Consider the following 23,476-nt stretch of genomic DNA (forward strand, 5'->3'; position numbering starts at 1 on the left):
TCCTTTACATACTTTTTTCTTAGCCTTCCCTTCCCTCTGAGGTGTCTCTGAGATATTGTCTGATGTATCCTACGTAGACACCTTGGTGGTATTCACCTCCACCTTCCTGAGTTGACCCCTCCCACTACTAGATCCAAAGACAGGATCACAGGAAGCACAGATTTTCTTACACAACACAAATTAGGATAAACATGAAATAAGAAGCAACATGAAAATGATCCTGAAGAGTTTAATACAATAGAGGTCAAATTACATGTCTAACTTTTTTTTTTTATCCCTGCTTTCTTTTTTCAGCATTTAAAGAAAATGGTAAAACATATACATTTACATATCTTATTTGCCAACAGGAATGTAAAGTTAACATCCCTCATGTCAATGCTTATGGTATATTCAGAGAGAAAGAGCTGGAGAAGATGCTGACAGAGTGGAAATGTAGGATTCAAACGAGTTCCTCTTCAAAGTCACACACATGTGCAGAGCATGCATCACACACATGTATAAGTATACAGGTAGCAGTTTGCAGCAGTTTGCAGCTATATACAGCGCCCGGTGGCAGTGAGGGGTCTGGAGCCTTGCTCAAGCGCACCTCAGGGGGCTTAGGAGGCGATCTGGGACCTCTCAAAGTACCAGTCCAGTCCCTGTACTTTGTCGGTGCTGGGACTTGAACCTGCAGCCTTCCGGTTCCCAAGCCCTACTGAAAGGCACAGCAGTGAGACATGAATATAACTCAAGAGTCAGTCAGTCATTCAGCACTCACACAGCAGGGACACAAGAAATGAAATATGGCCGCCTTCAAACAGGAAGGCCATCTGTAGAGTCTGTAGAGTGAGTTCTGAGTCAAGGCTTCCTTTGACAAGCAGGAACACTGGAAGGACGTTCAAAGGTAAAGGGGCCCTTTAGTGCTTTTTGGACATGTAAATGGTCTGCATAGAGTAAAATCCCTCTGTTCCCTCAAGAGTGAGATTCTCTCCCCCCACTTCCTGAAACGCTTCCATAGTACTCCTTTGTTTACTTTGGAGACACAGTGACATCATTATGTAACAATCGCGCTTTTACTGTCTAGCACTCCAACACATTGAACATGATAGGCTAAGGGGCAGGTCATTTCTAAGCGGTGGACCAATCACAACAGAGCCGGCCAGCTAACCAATCAGAGCAAACTGGGCTCTGGTTTCAGACAGAGGGTGAAAAGAAGGGCTGCAGGATAAAAAGGGTCCTTTAAAGAAACATGGCTGAAGGGAGGCAAGCGGACTAGGATATCAATGTATTTTAGTAAATATTCATTTTTTTATTGTGTGTTAATGCTCATGTTCAGTACTTTGCATTGCCTTTGTGTAGGTGTTTACCTTAACCTTAACCTTTTCAAACCTCAGAAGTTGTATTCAAGGCTGCATGCATACTTTTTTCTTCCGGAGAGTTCTTCAGAATAACTTATTTGATCTAATCAGTATTTATGAACATGAGCTAGAGAGAAATCAAAGCAGGATTCAGTCAGTGCTGACGTATGCTGAGCTGGCAGTGGAGATGGAACATTTTACAAAGTTTGACTTCTTTCCACAGAATTAGGATTTGGGAATTATATCCCATTTCATGGATGAAGGTGAAAGCGAGCAGTGAAGCCGATGTTAGAAGCCAATGAGAGCTGGCTGAAAAAAAAGGCAGTCTGCTTAATAAAACTAAAATATGGAAATCTTTCTTATGAGCAGAGCAATGATTCATATTAAAGCTTGGGTAGTATAATATAAAACCTTCTGAGCTCTCTTTGAAACCAAGTGCATCAGTAAACTTCTGTTTTAAACTATTTAGCTGTTTTAGCTGACTTGAGCATTGTTTTATGGCATTTAATGAACACCAACAACATTCAATGAAATGCTATTTTGTAAATGTGTTAATTCTGGAGACATTGATTAATACATTATTAAAATAAGATAAACATATACTGTATATATGATTATACATCGTTTGGGTTCATATGTGGGTAAATCTGGCAGATACTAGCCAGCGCCTCCACATGTCAGCCTGGACTAAAGGGACACACACACACACGCACACACACACACACACACAGACACACACACACACACACACACACACACACACATTTAACGTAAATGGAAAAACAGACATTGACATTGATATTTGAATGTTCTCTTGACCCTCTCTTATTTGATCAAAATACCTGGGGCTTCTTAAAATGTAGCACTATTTATTATTATAAGGCCAGATAAAAAGCAGCCAGAGAATCAGGGCCCAGATGCAGAGCAGGCAGGCAGAGAGTTAAGGTTCAGGGTTCAGGTGGCTGGAACTCAAGGCACATGTCAGCGTTGACAGGGTTTCAGGGAATGAGTTAAACACTGCAGGGCTGATGAGGGGAAGTGGAAACAGGTGGAGCTGAGGGTCAGGTGACTGAGGGGTGGAGGAGTCGTCTGGTGGGAGGATGGAGGATAACAGGGTAGTGACTGCTGATGGAGACAGGGGGCGAGGGACCCACGTTTCTTTAGCCTATAGCCAAAACTGCAACATGCAAAACATTTCCACTGCATGAAACATAAGGTTTTGAGGTATAAAACATAACATAACAGACAGTGGCATATAACACAACACATATTTAGTTTACTTTGTGTAGGGTTTGATAAATGTTCTCCAATTCTGGATGGATCACTGAATGGGTCAGGGGCTTTCATCTACTAAACATCATTAACTTTACTACATTCCAGAAACAAATAATCTGATATGTAAAAGCAGTCTTGGATTTAGATACTTCACAGTAGCATCCTTCCAGGGCCACTTTATACGAGACCTCCATAATAAGAGGGTGGGGGTGGGTCCAGCTGGGTAACACATTAGCAGATCAGAACAAACTGTGTGTGTGTGTGTGTGTGTGTGTGTGTGTGTGTGTGTGTGTGTGTGTGTGTGTGTGTGTGTGTGTGTGTGTGTGTGTGTGTGTGTGTGTGCGTGCGTGCGTGCGTGCGTGCGTGCGTGCGTGCGTGCGTGCGTGCGTGCGTGCGTGCGTGCGTGCGTGCGTGCGTGCGTGCGTGCGTGCAGCAGCAGCTCTCTGCACGCCACAACAACCCTCCGCTCTGCGTCATATCAGTGTCTGATTTATTCCCGCTCCGAGGTGTTAGCATGCCAGTAAACTTTCCTCCTTACAGGGAAAAATGGAACACGTGAGTATTCCTAACAAACTGAACAGCTAATGTAATCTTATGGTGAGCAACATCTGCTGCTGAGGAGGTCTTACAGGTGCTGCACAGCGCGTGGATGTTACATTTAATCCTGTGTGTTTGACATATTGATCATAGGGGATTTATCACATTGATAAGTGTTGCTAATGCTTTCTATGGGGGTTAATGTTTCACTTTCTTTTGTTTTCAGAGAACAGCTGGGTTTCAGCAGATGACAGGAACCTTCAGAAAAATGTGAAACCTCAAGATGGTGACACTTCCATAAACAGAGGTCTCTGTGTTTCCCTCTGCTGACCATATAGGGCGAGTTCTCTCTGCAGAGCAGTCCTGTTTACATCAGCCAGCACTTTTATAAGAATCTCTTTTTCTGTGAATTAGCTCGCCTGCTGCCCCTTTAAGCCTGACAGCTTCCAGAGAGACAGAAGCAGGTATCTGAGTGTGAAAGGTGCTGTGTCTAAAGCTTGCAATGTTTTTATACTCTGTAGAGGTTAAATTATGATAGCTCATCAAGAGAGCTGTTTATGTAATCCTGCTGTTGCTATTTGGAGGATGTTATTTTCTTCAGAGCAACTCAAGAGTGAGTCAACTACACCTGACAATATAGTTTCATAATAAGGAGCTTTTGCTATGGTGGCCGACCCAAGGAAACGAGTTACAATGGCCCAAAACACTTCCAAGGAGAAACACACTGCAGCTTCAAAATAGATGCTAATATAAAAACACAAATGTACCAAAACACATGCAAATTAATAAACATCTTCACCAACTTGTCGAAACACTATTAGTGTTTATTAAAAGCGCTGCATAAACAAAACGCTGCAAGAAGCTCAAAACACAACAGAAATAAGGGGACACTAAAAAGTTACGCACATAGCTGTGACCGGAGGGCTTGGTGACATTCAGGGATTATAAAGTTGCTGCCGGTTGTGCTTGATGTGTTGGGTGGCATATCCCTTCTTCCCAAGAGTGTCATGGGGCGTCACTGGACCCCAGGCAGCGCGGTTGGGAAACATCACATCCTCCACCCTGATCCTCAACACCGGAGCCCCTCAAGGCTGCGTGCTCAGCCATCTCCACTACTCCCTGTTCACACACAGCTGCGTGGCCACACACAGCTCCAACACCATCGTGAAGTTTGCTGACGACACGACCGTCAGATCTCCGACGGCGACGAGACGGTGTACAGAGAGGAGGTCAGAACCCTGATATCTTGGTGCCAGGAGAACAACCTCCATCTCAATGTCAGCAAAACCTAGGAGCTGATTGTGGATTACAGGAAGCAGCAGAGAGAGGGACACGCCCCCATCGCCATCAGTGGGACTACGGTGGAGAGAGTCAGCAGCTTCAGGTTCCTCTGTGTCCACATCAATGAGGACCTGCCATGGACTCATCACACAAACACCATCACCAAAACAGCTGGACAGCGGCTCTTCTTCCTCCGCAGGCTGAGGAGGTTCAACATGGACTCCAGTATACTCTGCAACTTATACAGGTGCACCATAGAGAGCATCCTGACCTTCTACAGGTGCACCATAGAGGATCCTGACCTTCTACAGGTGCACCATAGAGAGGATCCTGACCTTCTACAGGTGCACCATAGAGAGCATCCTGACCTTCTACAGGTGCACCATAGAGAGCATCCTGACCTTCTACAGGTGCACCATAGAGAGTATCCTGACTGGCTGCATCAAAGCCTGGTACAGCAGCTGCACTGCCCTCAATCGTAAGGCTTTACAGAGGGGGGTGAAAACTGCACAGCACATCACCAGGATGGAGCTGCCATCCATGGAGGATCTTTACTCCCAGCGGCTCAGGAAGAAAGTCCTCAGGATTATAAAAGACCCCCATCAACAAACTTTTCTGTCTGCTGCCGTCTGGCAGGTGGTACCGCAGCATCAGGACTAAAACCACCAGACTCAGGGAAAGTTTCATTCCGCAGGCCATAAGACTATTAAACACCTGAACTAAGAACATCCATAACATTCACCTGTTTGCAACTTACAAATTATAATATTAATAATACATTACATTTATAAAGCGCTTTTCCTGGTGCTCAAAGCGCTTACAAGCAAGTAAAACAAAACAACAACAAAAGTAAAAAGTTTTAAGCTATGGAATAAGGGCAAGGGGTTAGTTGGAGTTGAAGGCAAGAGTGAAAAGGTGAGTTTTGAGGGATTGTTTGAATGATGTGAGAGTGTTGGCGGATCTGACGTGGCAGGGGAGGGAGTTCCAGAGTGTGGGGGAGGCTGCAGCGAAGGCCCTGTCACCCCAGGTCCGGAGCTTTGTCATGGGCTGCAGTAGGTTAGCTTCAGCAGACCTGAGGCGATGGGTGGGGGTGTTTCATTGGATGAGGTCACAGAGGTAGGGGGGGCCGGGGACAAGGTTGTTGAGGGCTTTGAAGGTGAAAAGTAAGATTTTAATGTCAATGCAGTGTTTCATGGGGAGCCAGTGGAGGTCATGGAGGATAGGGGTGATGTGGTCAGAGCGTCGGGTGGAGGTAAGCAAGCGGGCAGCTGAGTTTTGGACATATTGAAGTTTTTTTAGTATGAATGCAGTTGATCCAAAAAGTATGCAGTTGCAGTAATCCAGTCGGGATGTTATAAAGGCATGGATCAGAGTTTCAGCCGCGGTCGATGAGAGGGAGGGTCTGATGTGGGCGATGTTCTTTAAAGAAAGCGTTTTTTGTAACCTGGTTGACGTGAGGGAGGAAAGTGAGGGTGGGGTCGAGGATGATGCCAAGGTTACGGATGTGAATGGAGGGGTTGACAATTGAGCCATCGATGGTAAGAGAAAAATCTTGGGTTGAGCGGGTAAGTGAGTTTGGGCCAATGATTATAAGTTCCGATTTGTCACAGTTAAGTTTTAGAAAATAGTATTGCATCCACATTTGAATTTCAGTGTGCTGAGCTGGGAGTGTGTGGTTGGAGAAATTGATTTTGTTGAGAGGTAGAGCTGTGTGTCATCAGCATAACAGTGGAACTGGAGTTGGTGTTGACGGAGGATTTGTCCAATTGGGAGGATGTAGATGATGAACAGAAGGGGACCAAGTACAGCACCCTGAGGGACGCCATGATTGACGAGGGCTGTGGGGGATTTGGAGTTGTTAATGGAGATGAATTGATGTCTGTCAGAGAGATAGGATTTAAACCAGGAGAGGGCAGTACTGGCTACGCCAATGGAAGACTGGAGGCGGTTGATGAGGATGGAATGGTTGATCGTGTCAAATGCGGCTGTTAGGTCAGGGAAAATGAGAATTGAGAGGGAACCAGAGTCAGCAGAGAGGAGAATGTCATTGGTCACGTTGAGTAGGGCAGATTCTGTGCTGTGGCGAGTACGGAAACCAGATTGAAAAGGTTCATGAAGGTTATTGCAGTCCAGATGGGATTTTAGTTGGGAGGCAACAGTTCACTCCAATTCTTGACAGGAATGGAAGGTTAGAGATGGGTTGGATAGTTATTGAGGGAATAAGGGTTGGGACCAGGTTTTTTTAGTATGGGAGTGGCAGCAGCGAGTTTCAGAGCAGGGGGGGACGAGTCCAGTGGACAGAGAGGAGTTAATGACTGTGGTGATAAGATGAGTGAGTTGGGGGAGGCAGGCCTTGACAAGGGTGGAGGGCATGGGGTCCAGGATGGAAGTTGAGGTATTCATGCCGGTAACTTGGGCAACTATGTCCAGTGAGGTAATTTGTCTGAATGCTGTAAAAGGGTGCCTGGAAAGAGGAGGGTAGGCAGGTTCCGGAAAAGGATGGGTGGTGGACGAGACGGAGGAGTTGGCTATGTTGCTGTGTATTATTTAGATTTTGCTTTGGAGGAATGAGAGGAAGGATTCACACTTTGAGGTGGTGAAGGAGTTGGAGATATTATCCATGGGGTTGAGGAGCTTGTTAATAGTTGAAAAAAGGGACTTTGGGTTAGTGCTGCCAGATTGTATTACAGAGGAGTAGTGGAAAGAGCGTGCACTGTTGAGGGCATCTTTTTACTGCTGTTGGTGCAGTCTATAAATGTCTTTGTGGATAGTGAGACCAGTTCGTTTAGCATGTCTTTCAAGCTGGCAACCTTTAGTTTTGAGGCAACGGAGATGATCTGTGTATCAGGGGGCCGAGTGAGATAGAGAGACATACTTGGTTTTTATTGGAGCTAGTTGGTTGAGACAGGAGGAGAGAGCATTGTTGTAGGTGTTGACCAGGTCAGTAGGGGAGACATTCTGGGTGACGGTGGAGTCAGGGTTGGTGTCAGCCAGTAGGGAGGAGAGGGAGGAGAGGGAGGAGGGGTCTATGGACTTGATATTCCGGAATTGTATGGTGCGCTTCTGCTTGATGAGGGGGGTTGGGGTTAGGATGTCCATGATGAGGGCCAGGTGATCGGAGATAGTGAGGTCATAGGTGATCAGGTTGCTGATGGCGATGCCAGTGGTGTAGATCAGGTCCAGTGTGTGACCTTTTTTATGGGTGAGACGGTAAATGACTGCTGTAGCCAGGGGTTTTGGACCAGACAGTTTAAATGCAAGGTGTTCAAATAAGGACGGGCAAGGGATGTTTATTGCAATTGTTTTTATATTATTTCTTAGAATTGTGGCAATTCCACCTCTGCGCCCATGGTGGCGTGGTTTTTCAATATACAGTATGTGTATCCTGGGGGTGTTGTCTGGTTGAGGGAGAAGTATTCCTGTGGTTTTTGCCAAGTTTCTGTGACACAGAGAAAGTGCAGATTATTGTCAGGTGTCGGCACGGCTGAAAAGACAACGGTGCAGTACACACCAATCTGAGTAGGGCGATACGGCGCTCATCGACGGCCCAACATCTATCGACATCTATCAACGCCGAAAATCCGCTCGGTGTGTAAGGACCTTAAGATGAGGTTGAGTTTGAACAGGCTGGGGTGCTTTGGGAAGGGGGCGTAGGCAGGCAGAGTGCACGTGTTGGTTGTTGTGATGAGGATATGGAGGGGGTTTGTCAGTGCGCGCAGCAGACCAGATGGATGACATGGAATTACCGGACTGTACCGTGGCCCTGAAGTGCAAGACACCACAGCATTTCCGAAAACACCACAGCATTTCAGGAAACACTTCAGCATTTCACAGAACACCACAGCATTTCTCAAAACGACACAGCATTTCACAAAACACCACAACATTTAGCATTTCACAAAACGCCGCAGCATTTCACAAAATGCCGCAGCATTTCAAAAAACACTACAGCATTTCAGAAAATAAAACGGTATTTCAGAAAACGCTACAGCATTTCACAAAACACCACAGCATTTCACAAAACACTGCAGCATTTCACAAAAACACAACAGCATTTCACAAAAACACAACAGCATTTCACAAAGCGCCGCAGCATTTCAGAAAACGCCGCAGCATTTCACAAAACACTACAGCATTTCACAAAACACTACAGCATTTCACAAAACACTACAGCATTTCACAAAACGCCACAGCATTTCTGAAAACACCACAGCATTTCACATTGGACGGAAAGGGTATTCCTTAGGGAGAACACTTCTTGTTTGTGATTTGACAGAGCCAGCCAGAGAAGCGCTGCTGTTATTGGTTGTTTTTGCTGCCAGTCAAGAAATTACGGTTCGTGATTGGTCAGTACCCGACAGCGCAACACGTCCCAACACATCAGCTGTTAGCTGTTAGCACAGAGAGCTCACAGCTCCTCATATCTGTTCAGAAACTGGACAAAAGTTAAACAAGTACAAAACACAGACTGTCTGTGTCATGGCGAATTCAGTCGCTGCTTTATTTCTGTCTGTATAAGGTTGTTGTGAGTGTGGACGGAGCAGCTACAGGTTGGTTTAGCCTGATCGATCCGATCTCCATTCAGAAAACACACATTTTAAAAGGTTTTTCGCCTGCCGTCTGTCTGCACACTTGTCAAAGCATTAGTTCATGGTTTTTACTAACTGGTATCAGTATGTTGTTACTTCGGCATCATTTAGAAACGTGTATTGCAATTAAATCACGGTAAAATATGTTCATTTTGTTGTAGTCGGTATCTCCCATAGGATTTACATGGAGATACGCCCCCTCCCCTCTCCAGTGCGTCTTGTTTGAATGACAGGAGTAACCACAGCTGACAGCTGCGGTGAAACTCGACCGATTAGAGCGAAAGCTAAGAAACTGTTAGTAAAAAAAAATGTCCCACCTTAGCTGTGTTGTGCAGAGACGAGGGTGTCCAATGTTAGTGGCCAGCTGACGTCAGGGAGTTGACGAGATTGTTGACGGCCAACGGCTGGAGGCTGGTAGCAAACGTGCTAACAGGCCAGGGTCCAGTACGCAGGGAAAAGCAAAAAGGTAACGGAAAACAACAAACTTGAACAAAGTAGCGATTCGGTTGGAGCCAATATTGACAGATGTTATATATAGCTAACCGATTTATAAAGAAAAATCTGATCAAATATGTTCAAACACAAACTGAAAGTAGGATAGCGGTGGAGAAGCGGCGAACAAACCACGCTAGCGTCCTCTCCTATCGGCAGTTGTGTATCACTTGTAGACTCTTATGGCACTCCTCATATTTTATTTTATTGTATTTACTTGCACTATTTTTTACTGTGATGCACTGTTGGAGGAGCCTGGGGCATAAGATTTTCATTGACATAACTACACTTTAGCTATGTACGAATTAAAATAAAAGCCTTGAATCTTGAAAAGTTAAACGCTGGCATTTTTCAAGTTGGTGAATGTTTTCTAAATGCCTTGCATGTGTTGTCTAGTTGGCGAGGATGTTCCTTTATTTGCATGTGTTTTGGCACATGCAGTGTCTGATAAAAGAGGGGGCTGGGGTGTGCAGAAGCAGGCGGAGGAGAGAAGAAGAGACAAACCACAGCCAGGTCTGACCTCGCTGTGACTGGGCTGCATGAAGGGTCTGTTATTAAGATTGAGAGAGGTCTCTTCAGGGACTCTTTACGGTAACGTGTGTGTGTGGAACTTCGCTCAGATCGGCCAACATGCAGGGCCCCTTTAAGGGATGCCTTTGACTATTGTACTCTGATATTTTTCTTTGCCTGACACATGACCGGTATTAGAACAAAATATTCCACATTTGTCCTTGAGCTACCTTAAAAACATACGTCAGCTCTCCCCTTTAGAGGCCGATTTGGGTAATGTGCTACTATTTTCTTTTCTTTTTTAAAATGACAACAGAGCAGCATTTTATCCCAGATCATTCTCAACTCTTCACCATAAAGATATCCTGTTGTGTTTACTTAACGTTAACCTGTTTTAAATATTTCAATAGGGTAAGAGTAAGCATTGTAATTGTACAGAAATAACGATTACACTCATTCTCATCCAGAGCCAAGTGTTACTGCCCTTTTTCTTCTTACCATCTGAATGTGATAATCTCACATCATCTGTTTTTTACACATGCTCATTGGCTGCTATTGGAATGATTCAATCCGCTGTTTGGATAATGGGAAGTTAATTCACTTCACAGTCTTTTATATCTCTATTTATATAATTATAGCTTTTTGTTCTTTGAGAGTATATTAAGTCATCGCAAGTCATACGTCCAAGTGATGTCATCATGAGTTATTGATGTTAAAATTGAATTGAGAGGCTTTCTTTTTTTTCTTTGTCAAATCTTTGGAGTCAGACTCAAATCCAAAAACTGGATTCCATTAAATGTTAGTTTGCACACATTTGAAAAATAAAAAACCCTTGCCCCACACAGTAAGTGTAGTGGTTTGTATTCCGTCTATAACAGCGGTTTTCAAAGTGTGAGGCGCGCCTCCCTGGGTGGGGCGCCAGAGAGCTTCAGGGGAGGCGCAGCGTGAGAAAAAAATAACGAGAAAAAGACGAGTAAAGTGTCACTTGCACACTTTTGGCCGTCTGTGGAGACCGAGTTCCCCCACCTCGCCAAAAAGGCTGTAAAAGTGCTCATTCCCTTCACCTCCACCCAGGGGAGGACTGGCCATCTGTGTGTTATGGAGAATCACAGAACGGCCGGTCGTCAGCGGGCCGTTGACGGTCGGCTCGGATCGCTGACGGCCTGTACCGCCTCTTTTTTTAACGGCATCATTTAAGTTGCGCTGAAAGGCTTCAAAGGTCCGTTCAGCGGGCCGTTTCCACGCAGCGAGGCTCCCCCCGTTGAAAGTTCACTAGCGTGCTCTACCAATTTGTGTGGGCTGGGCTGGGTGAGATTCCAGGGCTGATTTTTAGTCCCAGTCTTCCTCCACCTACCTGTGTGAGCAGTGGCGGCCGCCCCCCCTCTTCCCACATGTTTGATTGTCATTACAAATTTAAAAGAAAAAAGATTAAAAAACATATATATATATATTTTTTAAAGGTAAATATTATATAGTTGGTACTGTATCAGTAAAATGTATAATCTACAATAAAATCTCGTTTAAAATTGTGATTGATACCCAATACAACTGTTTTCATATTTCTAAATGGTCATAAGAACATGTGTTTTTGAAAACAGTGTGTCCTGCAAAGGTTTCAGCTAAGCTAACATACTGCAGTTCTCTCAGACATCATGTTCATATGTTATCTGTCATACTCTGCTCTGTATACAGTAACTAAAGTCTCAGGTACTTGTCTGGAACCTCAGAGCTATAGTCTTGAACTGTGTACACAATTTAAACCAATAAATGTTGTATAATTAACAAGGATAAACTGATGCTACACGGACCACTATTGCGGTAAGCATGTTGTAACTTCCGGTTGTTGTTGTCATCTCCGGGTATCCCGTGTGCCTGTTCTGTTGCTGATAGCTTATTATCTTAATCGATCGTTTTAAAACTCTTGATCACGGCAACTGCCTGACGTTGTAAGCACTCACAACTCTCCTTCTCTTAGCGACTGTAACTCCACAGTTGCCTACACTCTTTTCGGGTTTGCTAACGGTAGCTAATTTAGCTTGATAGCTAGCCATGGCTGTTTCCCCACCCTCGGGTGCTATTTCCTGCTCTAACTGTCTCATGTTTGGTTACTTCCCTACCTTCTTTACTAGTACCGATACATGTGTTAAATGTAGTATAGTTGTTAGGTTGGAGGCGGGAATAATAGCCATAGAAGCCCGGCTCCGCATCTTAGAAAGTAACTCAGCTACAGTAAAGCCCATGTTAGCCGGTGCGGACCGGCAAAAGGTAGCTCCTCTTAGCCGTCCCCCGGCAACTCCCGAGCAGCAGGGAGATTGGGTGACTGTTCAGAAGGGGCATAACGCGAAACCCGCAGGTCCCCACCAACCCGTTCACGTATCTAACCAACACACTCTCACTCCATAATCGTCCTGGCATATGGGTATATATATTAATGCTGCCCATTATGGGCACAAGCAATTTTCACCCATTTATTAATTATATGTTTTAAATTTGAGTGTTTCCTATCCCCTAAACCTCCAGGGATATACAAAGTATACTGGCAACTTCTTATGGGAAATACGAAAACGTCTTTTAAAACTACAACTCCCAGTAGAGACGTGCCATAGATAGAGAACATGTTGCGAAACACAATATCGATAGTAGCGTCCCTAGCAACAAGTAACAAGTAGTTCATAATAATAAAAGACATTAAGAAAGAAGCATTTTAAACAGTCATTAAAAAGCAACACAATCTACCTGCATTGCATTACTCTAAACGTGTAATAAAGTGCTTTAACCAGTAGGTGGTTTGGGTTAAAAAGCTGTCAAGTTTACAGTGTTAACCAAATAAAATATACTGCTGTTTCTGGTTTAGTTTACGACGGGTATAGTTAGTTATTGTTTTTATATTTGTAACACAAAAGCGATGGCAAAAACCCACAGCAACACAGAGAAGATGGTCTTAACATGACCCAGCGGTCTAGTAGTTAATAAAAAACAATAATATCCCAAAAAAATATTACTACTAACTTTATTGTGAAATTCAAACTGAACGGTAAAAGAATAGTTTCCGGTCTATTCTGAGCCCGATCTCTGTAGATAAATAAAAATAAAGAACTACGACAGATGTGTAATATATTTAATGCAGCCAATCTATTTATTACAATGCATTCATGTGATGACTTTCAAAGAGTAAAGCAAGCACTGCCGAATAAAGTATGATTTTATCTTTTACGAAACGTTTTTTTTCATATGGAATGCAGTTGGAGGTCAACAAATCACAGAGCTTGAGAACTAATCACGGGGTTTGTCAAACAGAGCACATGGTGTAGTCCTAAACGATAGCTGGGGATTCTGGGTAGTGTAGTGTCTTCTGCCATCCTTTACTCCGAAAAAATATTTGTTTCTCTGAATCGAAGGGGAAAAATACAAAAGCATTGCACACAATTTAAACCAATCATTGTTTTGTAATTAACAAGGATAATCTGGTGTTTTTTAGTTGATGAGCAGTGCAGATATCACTGTAAAATCCATCGACAGTAAGGGGAATACTTACTTCCGGGTGTACAATTCTCCGTTATCCAATGGGAATGGACGCTCACATTGCCTTTAAGGGCAGCCGACACAAACGAATGCCGTGCTTCCATGAGCGTCAAATCCCGCCGCAGATGGGAATACATTGCAATCAGTTCAAAGCTATTTGCCTCCCTTTATGAAGCTGAAGGAGCCTAGGAGCATCACAACTGCATGCCACGGGACCCTGACCAAACGTCGCTCCTGGACGATTATGGAGTGAGAGTGTGTTGATCTAACAGATATTCCCCACTCAGCGAGACACCCGCTGAGAAGCCAACTCTGGTTATTGGTAGCTCTATTATGAGACACGTGAATTTAGAGACCGAAGCCTCCACAGTCACATGCATTCCGGGGGCCAGAGCGGGCGACGTTGAGGCGCATCTTAAACTGCTGGCTAAAAATACATGTAAATACAGTAGGATTGTTATTCACGTTGGTGGTAATGATGTTCGTTTACGCCAATCAGAATGCACCAAACTTAATGTGGCGTCGCTGTGTAGTTATGCTAAAACAATGTCGGACACCGTAATCTTCTCTGGTCCCTTCCCCAATCTGATCAATGATGACATGTATAGCCGCATGTCATCATTTCAGCGCTGGTTGTCTTGGTGGTGCCCAGCAAATAATGTGGGCTTCGTAAATAATTGGACAGCCTTCTGGGGAAAACCTGGTCTGATTAAGAGAGACTGCATTCATCCTACTTTGGAAGGTGCAAAACTCATTTCGGCAAACCTTTCAGGGCTTTGTGGACTTAATCCATGACAAACTGGAGTTGAGACCAGGAGGCAGAGTCGCAGTCTTACACGCTTCTCTGCGCTCTCTCCTAGGCAGTCATCCATAGGAGTCCCGAACCCAATAAAATACCCAATATTAACGGTGCGTGTGTCTGCCCAAGGACAATTTAAGGTAAAACCAAATAGAGGTGTCATACATAATAACCTAATAAAAGTAAATGTAACAACTACTACAGTGCAACAAAACAGGAAAATTAAATGTGGTCTCTTAAACATAAGATCTCTAGCATCTAAAGCAATATTGGTAAATGATTTAATATCAGATTATAATATTGATATACAGTGGGGCAACAAAGTATTTAGTCAGCCACCAATTGTGCAAGTTCTCCCACTTAAAAAGATGAGAGACGCCTGTAATTTATATCCTAGGTATACCTCAACTATGAGAGACAAAATCTGGAAAAAAAATCTAGAAAATCACATTGTCTGATTTTTAAAGACTTTATTTGCAAATTATGGTGGAAAATGAAGTATTTGGTCATCTACAAACAAACAAGATTTTTGGCTCTCACAGACCTGTAACTTCTTCTTTAAGAGCCTCCTCTGTCCTCCACTTGTTAATTGTATTAATGGCACCTGTTTGAACTCGTTATCAGTATAAAAGACACCTGTCCACAACCTCAAACAGTCACACTCCAAACTCCACTATGGCCAAGACCAAAGAGCTGTCAAAGGACACCAGAAACCAAATTGTAGACCTGCACCAGGCTGGGAAGACTGAATCTGCAATAGGTAAGCAGCTTGGTGTGAAGAAATCAACTGTGGGAGCAATTATTAGAAAATGGAAGACATACAAGACCACTGATAATCTCCCTCGATCTGGGGCTCCACGCAAGATCTCACCCCGTGGGGTCAAAATGATCACAAGAACGGTGAGCAAAAATCCCAGAACCACACGGGGGGGGACCTAGTCAATGACCTGCAGAGAGCTGGGACCAAAGTAACAAAGGCTACCATCAGTAACACACTACGCCGCCAGGGACTCAAATCCTGCAGTGCCAGACGTGTCCCCCTGCTTAAGCCAGTACATGTCCATGCCCGTCTGAAGTTTGCTAGAGAGCATTTAGATGATCCAGAAGAGGATTGGGAGAATGTGATATGGTCAGATGAAACCAAAATAGAACTTATTGGTAAAAACTCAACTAGACGTGTTTGGAGGAGAAAGAATGCTGAGTTGCATCCAAAGAACACCATACCTACTGTGAAACATGGGGGTGGAAACATCATGCTTTGGGGCTGTTTTTCTGCAAAGGGACCAGGACGACTGATCCTTGTAAAGGAAAGAATTAATGGGGCCATGTATCATGAGATTTTGAGTGACAACCTCCTTCCATCAGCAAGGGCATTGAAGATGAAACATGGCTGGGTCTTTCAGCATGACAATGATCCCAAACACACCGCCCAGGCAACGAAGGAGTGGCTTCGTAAGAAGCATTTCAAGGTCCTGGAGTGGCCTAGCCAGTCTCCAGATCTCAACCCCATAGAAAATCTTTGGAGGGAGTTGAAAGTCCTTGTTGCCCAGCGACAGCCCCAAAACATCACTGCTCTAGAGGAGATCTGCATGGAGGAATGGGTCAAAATACCAGCAACAGTGTGTGAAAACCTTGTGAAGACTTACAGAAAACGTTTGACATCTGTCATTGCCAGCAAAGGGTATATAACAAAGTATTGAGATTAACTTTTGTTATGGACCAGATACTTATTTTCCACCATAATTTGCAAATAAAGTCTTTAAAAATCAGACAATGTGATTTTCTGGATTTTTTTTCTCATTTTGTCTCTCATAGTTGAGGTATACCTAGGATGAAAATTATAGGCTTCTCTCATCTTTTTAAGTGGGAGAACTTGCACAATTGGTGGCTGACTAAATACTTTTTTCCCCCATTGTATGCTGTCTCACTGAAACTTGATTGAGACATGAAGAATATGTCAGGATAAATGAGGCCACTCCACCCAGCCATATCAATACTAATATTGCCCGAGGCACGGGCCGAGGAGGTGGAGTTGCAGCAATCTTTGACTCAAGTTTACTTATCAATACTAAACAAAAATGTAATTATACCTCCTTTGAAAGCCTCGTTTTTAGTCTTTAGTTTAGTTTAGTTTTTAGTCTTACGCATCCGACCTGGAATACTTTGCAGCCAATCTTATTTGTTACAGTGTACCGTGCACCAGGTCCTTATTCAGAATTCTTATCAGAATTCTCTGAGTTTTTATCAGCTTTGGTACTTAAAACAGATAAAGTAATTGTCGTAGGTGACTTTAATATTCATGTTGACGATGATAAAAATATCCTTACTGTTGCATTTAACTCTATATTAGATTCTGTTGGTTTCTGTCAGAGTGTAAATAAACCAACCCACTGCTATAATCACACTCTCGACCTTGTTCTGACTTATGGTATTGAAATTGAGCAACTATTAGTCGAACCGCATAATCCTGCTTTATCCGACCATTTCTTAGTAACTTTTGAAGTACTGTTACTAGACTACAAAGCATTAGTCAAAAGCTCCTGCAGCAGAAACCTATCTGTTAGTGCTATAGCCAAATTTAAGGAAGAGATTCCACCAATACTTAACTCGATAGCATGTCTGCATGTAGGGGAGGAAACTTATACAAAATGTACACCACCCCAAATTGATCATGTTGTTGATAGTGCTACAGATGCGCTGCGAATAAAATTAGACTCTGTTGCTCCTTTGAAAAAGAAGAAAATAAAACAACATAGATTAGCTCCATGGCATAATGCCGAAACCCGCAAAATAAAGCAAAAGTCGAGACAACTTGAAAGGATATGGCGTTCCACTAAACTTGAAGAATCTCGTTTAATTTGGCATATTACTCTCAATGAATATAAGAAAGCACTGCGTAAAGCGAGAGCAGCCTACTACTCTTCATTAACAGATGAGAATAAGAATAATGCAAGATTTCTTTTCAGCACTGTAGCCAGGCTGACAGAGAGCCACAGCTCGATTGAGCCTTCTATTCCCATAGCACTCAGTAGTAATGATTGTATGTGCTTTTTTAATGATAAAATTGTTACTCTTAGAAACAAAATCAATGACCTCTTGCCTTTGACCAGTTATCAACAGCTCCCGGAAACGTAAGTTCTAATATAACACTAGATAGTAAACTAGAATGCCTTTCAGCCATAAACCTTGAACAATTAAATTCAATGATTCTCTCTTCTAAACCATCAACGTGTATCTTAGACCCGATTCCAACTAAGCTGTTAAAATACGTTTTTCCATTAATTAGCACTTCTTTATTAAATATTATGAATATGTCTTTATCATCAGGCTATGTTCCACAATCATTCAAAGTAGCAGTGATAAAACCGCTTCTTAAAAAGCACAGCCTCGATCCAGATGTTTGAGCCAACTAGAGACCTATTTCTAATCTTCCGTTCCTCTCAGAAATTCTTGAGAAAGCAGTCGCAAAACAGCTGTGTGATTACTTAAAAAACTATGATTTATTTGAAGATTTTCAGTCTGGCTTTAGAACACATCATAGCACAGAGACAGCTCTGGTTAAAGTCACAAATGACATTCTAATAGCCTCAGACAAGGGACTTGTCTCTATTCTTGTTTTGCTCGATCTCAGTGCTGCATTTGATACTATCGACCATGATATCCTATTGCAAAGACTAGAACACTTAGTTGGCATACAGGGAACTGCTTTAGGCTGGTTTAGGTCCTATCTATCTGAACGCTCTCAGTTTGTACATGTCAAGGATGAATCTTCCACGGAAATCAATGTTAGCCATGGAGTGCCACAGGGCTCAGTGCTCTGACCTATTTTGTTCACATTATATATGATTCCGTTAGGCAATATTATAAGGAATCATTCTGTAAACTTTCATTGTTATGCGGATGATACTCAACTATATTTATCAATTAAGCCTGATGAAATTAATCATCTAAATAAAATTCAAGACTGCCTCAAGGACTTAAAAACGTGGATGACCTTACATTATTTGATGTTAAACACGACCAAAACTGAAGTTATTGTACTGGGCCCGAAGAATCTACGAAACAAATTATCTAAAGATATACTAACTATGGATGGCATTAATTTAGCCTCCAGTGAGACTGCAAGGAATCTTGGTGTTATATTTGATCAGTATTTATCCTTTAACGCCCACATAAAATCAATCTCTAGGACCGCCTACTTCCATCTAAGTAACATTGCAAAAATCAGGCATATCTTGCCTCAAAACGATGCAGAGAAACTATTCCATGCATTTGTTACTTCAAGGCTGGATTATTGTAACTACTTATTATCAGGGTGTACCAAGAAGTCAGTCAAGTCGCTTCAGCTGATTCAAAATGCTGCAGCTCGTGTACTAACCAGAGTTAGGAAAAGGGACCACATTACTCCTGTTCTGGCTGCCTTACACTGGCTCCCTATAGAACACAGGATAGAATTTAAAATTCTTCTTGTCGCCTACAAAGCCCTTAATGGCCAGGCGCCATCTTACGTTAAATAACTCATTATACCCTACTGTCCTACTAGGGCATTGCGTTCCAAGGATGCAGGGTTGTTGGTTGTTCCTAGAGTCTCTAAAAGTACAATGGGAGCCAGAGCCTTTTCTTATCAAGCTCCACTTTTCTGGAATCAGCTTCCAGTTTGTTATCGGGCGGCAGACCCCCTATCCGTTTTTAAGAGTGCGCTTAAGACCTTCCTTTTTGATAAAGCTTATAGTTAGGGCTGATTCGATTCAGCCCCTAGTTTTGCTGATATCGGCTTAGTTTGTCGGGGTACATCTTACTTCTTCCTTCTCTCTGTCCATACCTGTTCCGATTAACCCAGCTTCCCCAAATTTCTTTCTTTTTGGTGTCTATATGCGCCGGGATCCGGAGTCATGGATGATCCTGCGGTCCTGTGTCATGGCAAATGTATTATCTTTTCAATTTACACACGGCATCTATTGCACGTCTGTCCGTCCTGGGAGGGGGATCCCTCCTCTGTTGCTCTCCCTGAGGTTTCTCCCATTTTTCCCTTTAAACTGTGAGTTTTCTCCGGAGAGTTTTCCTTGTACGATGTGAGGGTCTAAGGACAGAGGGTGTCGTATTGTCATACTGATATTCTGTACAAACTGTGAAGTCCACTGAGACAAATGTAACATTTGTGATATTGGGCTATATAAATAAACATTGATTGATTGATTGATTGATTGATTGATTGATTGATTGATTGATTGTGTTTATTATCAATATAAAAGCCAACCTGACGACACACACACACACCTGGTCTTGATGTGAGAACCTCCCTGAGCCCCGGGACAGAGTTGGATAAGCTCTGTGTGAAATTTGATTTGGTTTCCTCCAGCTGACTGCTTAATCCTATCTGTCATGTCGCCCAACAATAAACAAAACAGTTAACAGATGAATCAGACGGACTCATCCATTATCAATTATGCTTGTTAGAGAGGAAATTAGGAAAGCATTGTGAGGTTTCAGCGTTAAAATCCTTTTAGTTTACTGTCTTGTGTTCCTTGTCTTGTCACCTTCCGTTTTGTTTTGGTAAATGACTCTTCCCTCTCGTTTCAGGTGTTTTCACTTCCTGCCCTTGTGTGTCACCTGTCAGCCTGATTGTTGCTCCTGCCCCTGATTGTTTCCACCTGTCCACGTCGAGTCCATGTCTGTAATCATAGTTCACTGTAAAAAAAAACGGATGTCCGTTAAAAAAAGGAAAAGAACTGTAAAATAAAATACGGAGATAACATGTAAAAAAAACAGTAACTTACCTTACCAAAAGTAGCCTCTATTACTGTAATTTTACATGAAATATTTTTCTTTTAACATATATTATTTGTTAGAATAGTCATAATCCTCTAGAAAACAGAATAATTATCTTTTAAAAATTATAAAGAAAAGCTAAAATACAGAAAATTACTTTTATTATTACAAAAAAGTACCGTATATCTACTGTAAGACCCTTTACAAGTAAAACACAAAGAAAATAACGCCATTTTACTTTCCAAAAGCAATCACATATTTTGCCAAAAAAGAACTGTAATTTTACAAGAAATGTTTTTGTAATTCCATTCAATCTTTTTCTTTTAACATATATTAATTGTTAGAATAGAGTCATACACCTCTAAAAAAAAAACAGAATAAATGTTTTTTTAAATGATAAAAAAGACATTTGAAAAAATACTGTAAATTCAAGATTCAAGGCTTTATTGTCATTTGTACATTATCTTCAGTGTAGATATGTTAATGAAAAACTGAAGTCACATGCTTCTCCAACAGTGCAACAGATATATAGAACATAGAACAAATAAAACAGATAAAATAGTGCAAGTAAATACAAATAAAATAGAATATAAATAGTGCAAGAAGAGTCTGTATGCAAGTAAACGGAATATGATTGCACTGCCGTACCAGGCCGTGATGCAGCCAGTCAGGATATTCTCTATGGTGCACCTGTAGAAGATGCAGAGTATCCTGGAGTCCATGTTGCACTTCCTCATCCTGCAGAACAATTACCTCATAAAGTCCAGGGATTTTACACACGGAGAGAAAGCATACACATGTTGAGAGGAAACTGCATTTAAAACCACCCATACGAACAAATTCAAACTTCATTGCATCACAACAGAAGGAGTTCATCTGTGGAATAACTGTAATGATGAGCTGAAATACTGTGCAACTTCATCTAAACTAAAACTCTCATTTAGAAACGAAATCCTAATATATCATAATAAGTCAATACATTGACTAATCAATTTTTTAAAAAGAGCCGCTTTCTAGCTGTTTTGGTGATGCTATTAGTGTGATGAGTCCATGTCAGGTCCTCAGTGATGTGGACACCAAGGAACCTGAAGCTGCAGACTCTCTCCACCGTAGTCCCATTGATGGCGATGGGGGTGTGTCTCTCTCTCTGCCGCTTCCTGTAGTCCACAATCAGCTCCTTGGTTTTGCTGACGTTGAGATGGAGGTTGTGATCCTGGCACCAAGATGTCAGGTTTTCGACCTCTCTGTACGCCGTCTCGTCGCCTTCGATGATAAGGCCGAGGACGGTTGTGTCGTCAGCAAACTTCGCGAAATCTAAGACCATTTACATGTAAAACACAAAGAAAACATGTCATTTTACTTTACAAAATCTCAAGTTTACATTAACTGTCAGATGTTTTGTAGAAAAAAAATCACAAATATATATATTTATATATACACAATATATTATTGAAAATAATAATATACATCACAAAAATAAAAACAATAAATAAAATATATTATAAAGCAGAATAGACCAGCAATGAAACATTTCAACATTTAACAATAGCCAACATTTTCCCAACATTTTGTTCAAAAGAAATCTACGTTATCGGTCTTTTTATCGGTACTGGAGACATTTAAAAAATGTCAGGTATTATGTATGCTAGCAGCAACACACAGAGTTAACTACATTATACAAACATGGGTTAATGATTAGAGGTAACCGAGTTATTTATTTTGTTAAAGTTTGAGCTATTCTGTTCACAATTATGTTATCACATTATTTAATACGATTTGTTAAAACATTGTTGTTTCTTTTGATGTGAAATATTATTTATTTTATTTAAATAAAAAGCAATGTTAGTTGTGTTTACAATTTGTTTAGTTAATTTAATAATATATGTATTTTTGAATCAAGTATTAATCTTTATTGTCTTCTTTGTTAGTTTCCACATGCCTAAAACAACCTCAAGCTAAATCTAAAAGTTGATGGCTAAATAACATTGTTTGAGAAATTGTGCAAGGCATACAGTAATAGTCCGAATAGTCGATTAATCGTTTCATTAATCGATAGATTAATCGATTATCAAATTAGTCGTTTGTTGCAGCCCTAGTGTGTACATGACTATGTGTGTGTTTTTCTACTTTCTCCATTCAAAGTCAGCGACGTTTGTAATTAATGAATGCACCTTTATCGAGTGCTGTTTTTGTTTTTCTTCCTTCCTCTCCACTGTAGTCCCCTTGTCCGGATTGATCTAGGCACCTGTTAAGACAGAAGTACACTTACATTTAGTGTTTAATTACACATTCTGTGGATGATACAGCCATTAATTGTCTTTACAGTTATACAGCTTGAAGTCAAAGGGCAACGCTACTCTTCAATGTACTTTTCTTTAACTGTTATGATCATATCTGTACATTTAAAGCATTGGTTTGAATAGAGCTTTGTTCTATAAAGTTGTCACTTGGCATCACTATCACACTGGACAGTATTGCAGCAGGTCTGTAAACAGGAGCAAGCGGTTACTTGAAGATCATTTGAATGTGGGTAGCTACGAGGGCCCTCTTGAGAGTGTGTAACTGGAGCAGATGAGGTGCGTGTCAGCAGCAGAGTGAGGGGTGTAAAAGCATCGTGGTTAACTGAAAGAAGTATTAATGTGTCGGTTCACTGCAATAATACCAGGTTCCGGTGCTCATCCCATTTCGGTGCAAGACATTGTTGCGTCTTCCTCGTCAGATTCCATTGTTATCAGGTGCTGGCACTCACGCTAAGCCTTTACTTGGTGGTACAAGTACAATATTCTAATTATACTTGTGTGTTTCTCTGTTATAGACCACACACATACACTAAACCTGCTCCATGGCTTTATTACTCTGCTGTTGTGTTGATATTAATAAGTCAAGGAAATCAACCGCTACCAAGAATCTTGTGTGTTCTTACCGACACCCCAAAGTGTAAGTCACTCCGAGTGAAACCTTCCCCTATACAGTGCTACCTGAATCCCTATTCAAGAGGACTCCTTGAAAACAATTCCTTTTTCCAAATAACTAAGTTGGTTTTTCTTTTGTTGTCGACAAAGGGCCCTCTTTCCGTCATTTTCATTGAGCTGAAGTACACATACCACCGATTGGCTAAGAGTGAGTTTGGTCCTTTAGGAGGAGCCAAAGCACACCACTGCAAAGGAAAGGGGTACGCTGAATTTACAACCCAAGACAAACGAGAGCATAATGTGAAACAGAATGCAGCACAATCATCTTTTTATCTCGATTATCTTGTCTTGTCAGGAGCACTTATCGGGTGTCAGAAATGTGCACAATCCTCTACTCTGTGGTTTAAGATGGAATGAATTCATAATCACAATTCAAGTCTTACCTCTGCAAGA

General features: G+C 41.9%; 1 protein-coding gene across 1 annotated transcript in view; it reads right to left on the minus strand.

Moving 5' to 3' along the window:
• Positions 1 to 20,597: 20,597 nt before the first annotated feature.
• LOC307016480 (uncharacterized protein) overlaps positions 20,598 to 23,476 on the minus strand; it is a 3,394-nt gene continuing 515 nt past the window's right edge. Inside the window, exons 2-4 of the mRNA XM_079645597.1 lie at positions 23,467 to 23,476; positions 22,283 to 22,356; positions 20,598 to 21,425 (exon numbers count right to left, since the gene is read on the minus strand). The exon at positions 23,467 to 23,476 is cut by the window's right edge and continues 159 nt beyond it. Coding sequence (XP_079501723.1) covers positions 21,100 to 21,425; positions 22,283 to 22,356; positions 23,467 to 23,476 — 410 coding nt within the window. The 3' untranslated portion in view covers positions 20,598 to 21,099. The remainder of the gene's footprint in view (positions 21,426 to 22,282; positions 22,357 to 23,466) is intronic.

This window comes from Notothenia rossii (genome assembly GCF_949606895.1).
Source record: "Notothenia rossii genome assembly, chromosome: 1".
NCBI classification, from domain to species: domain Eukaryota; kingdom Metazoa; phylum Chordata; class Actinopteri; order Perciformes; family Nototheniidae; genus Notothenia; species Notothenia rossii.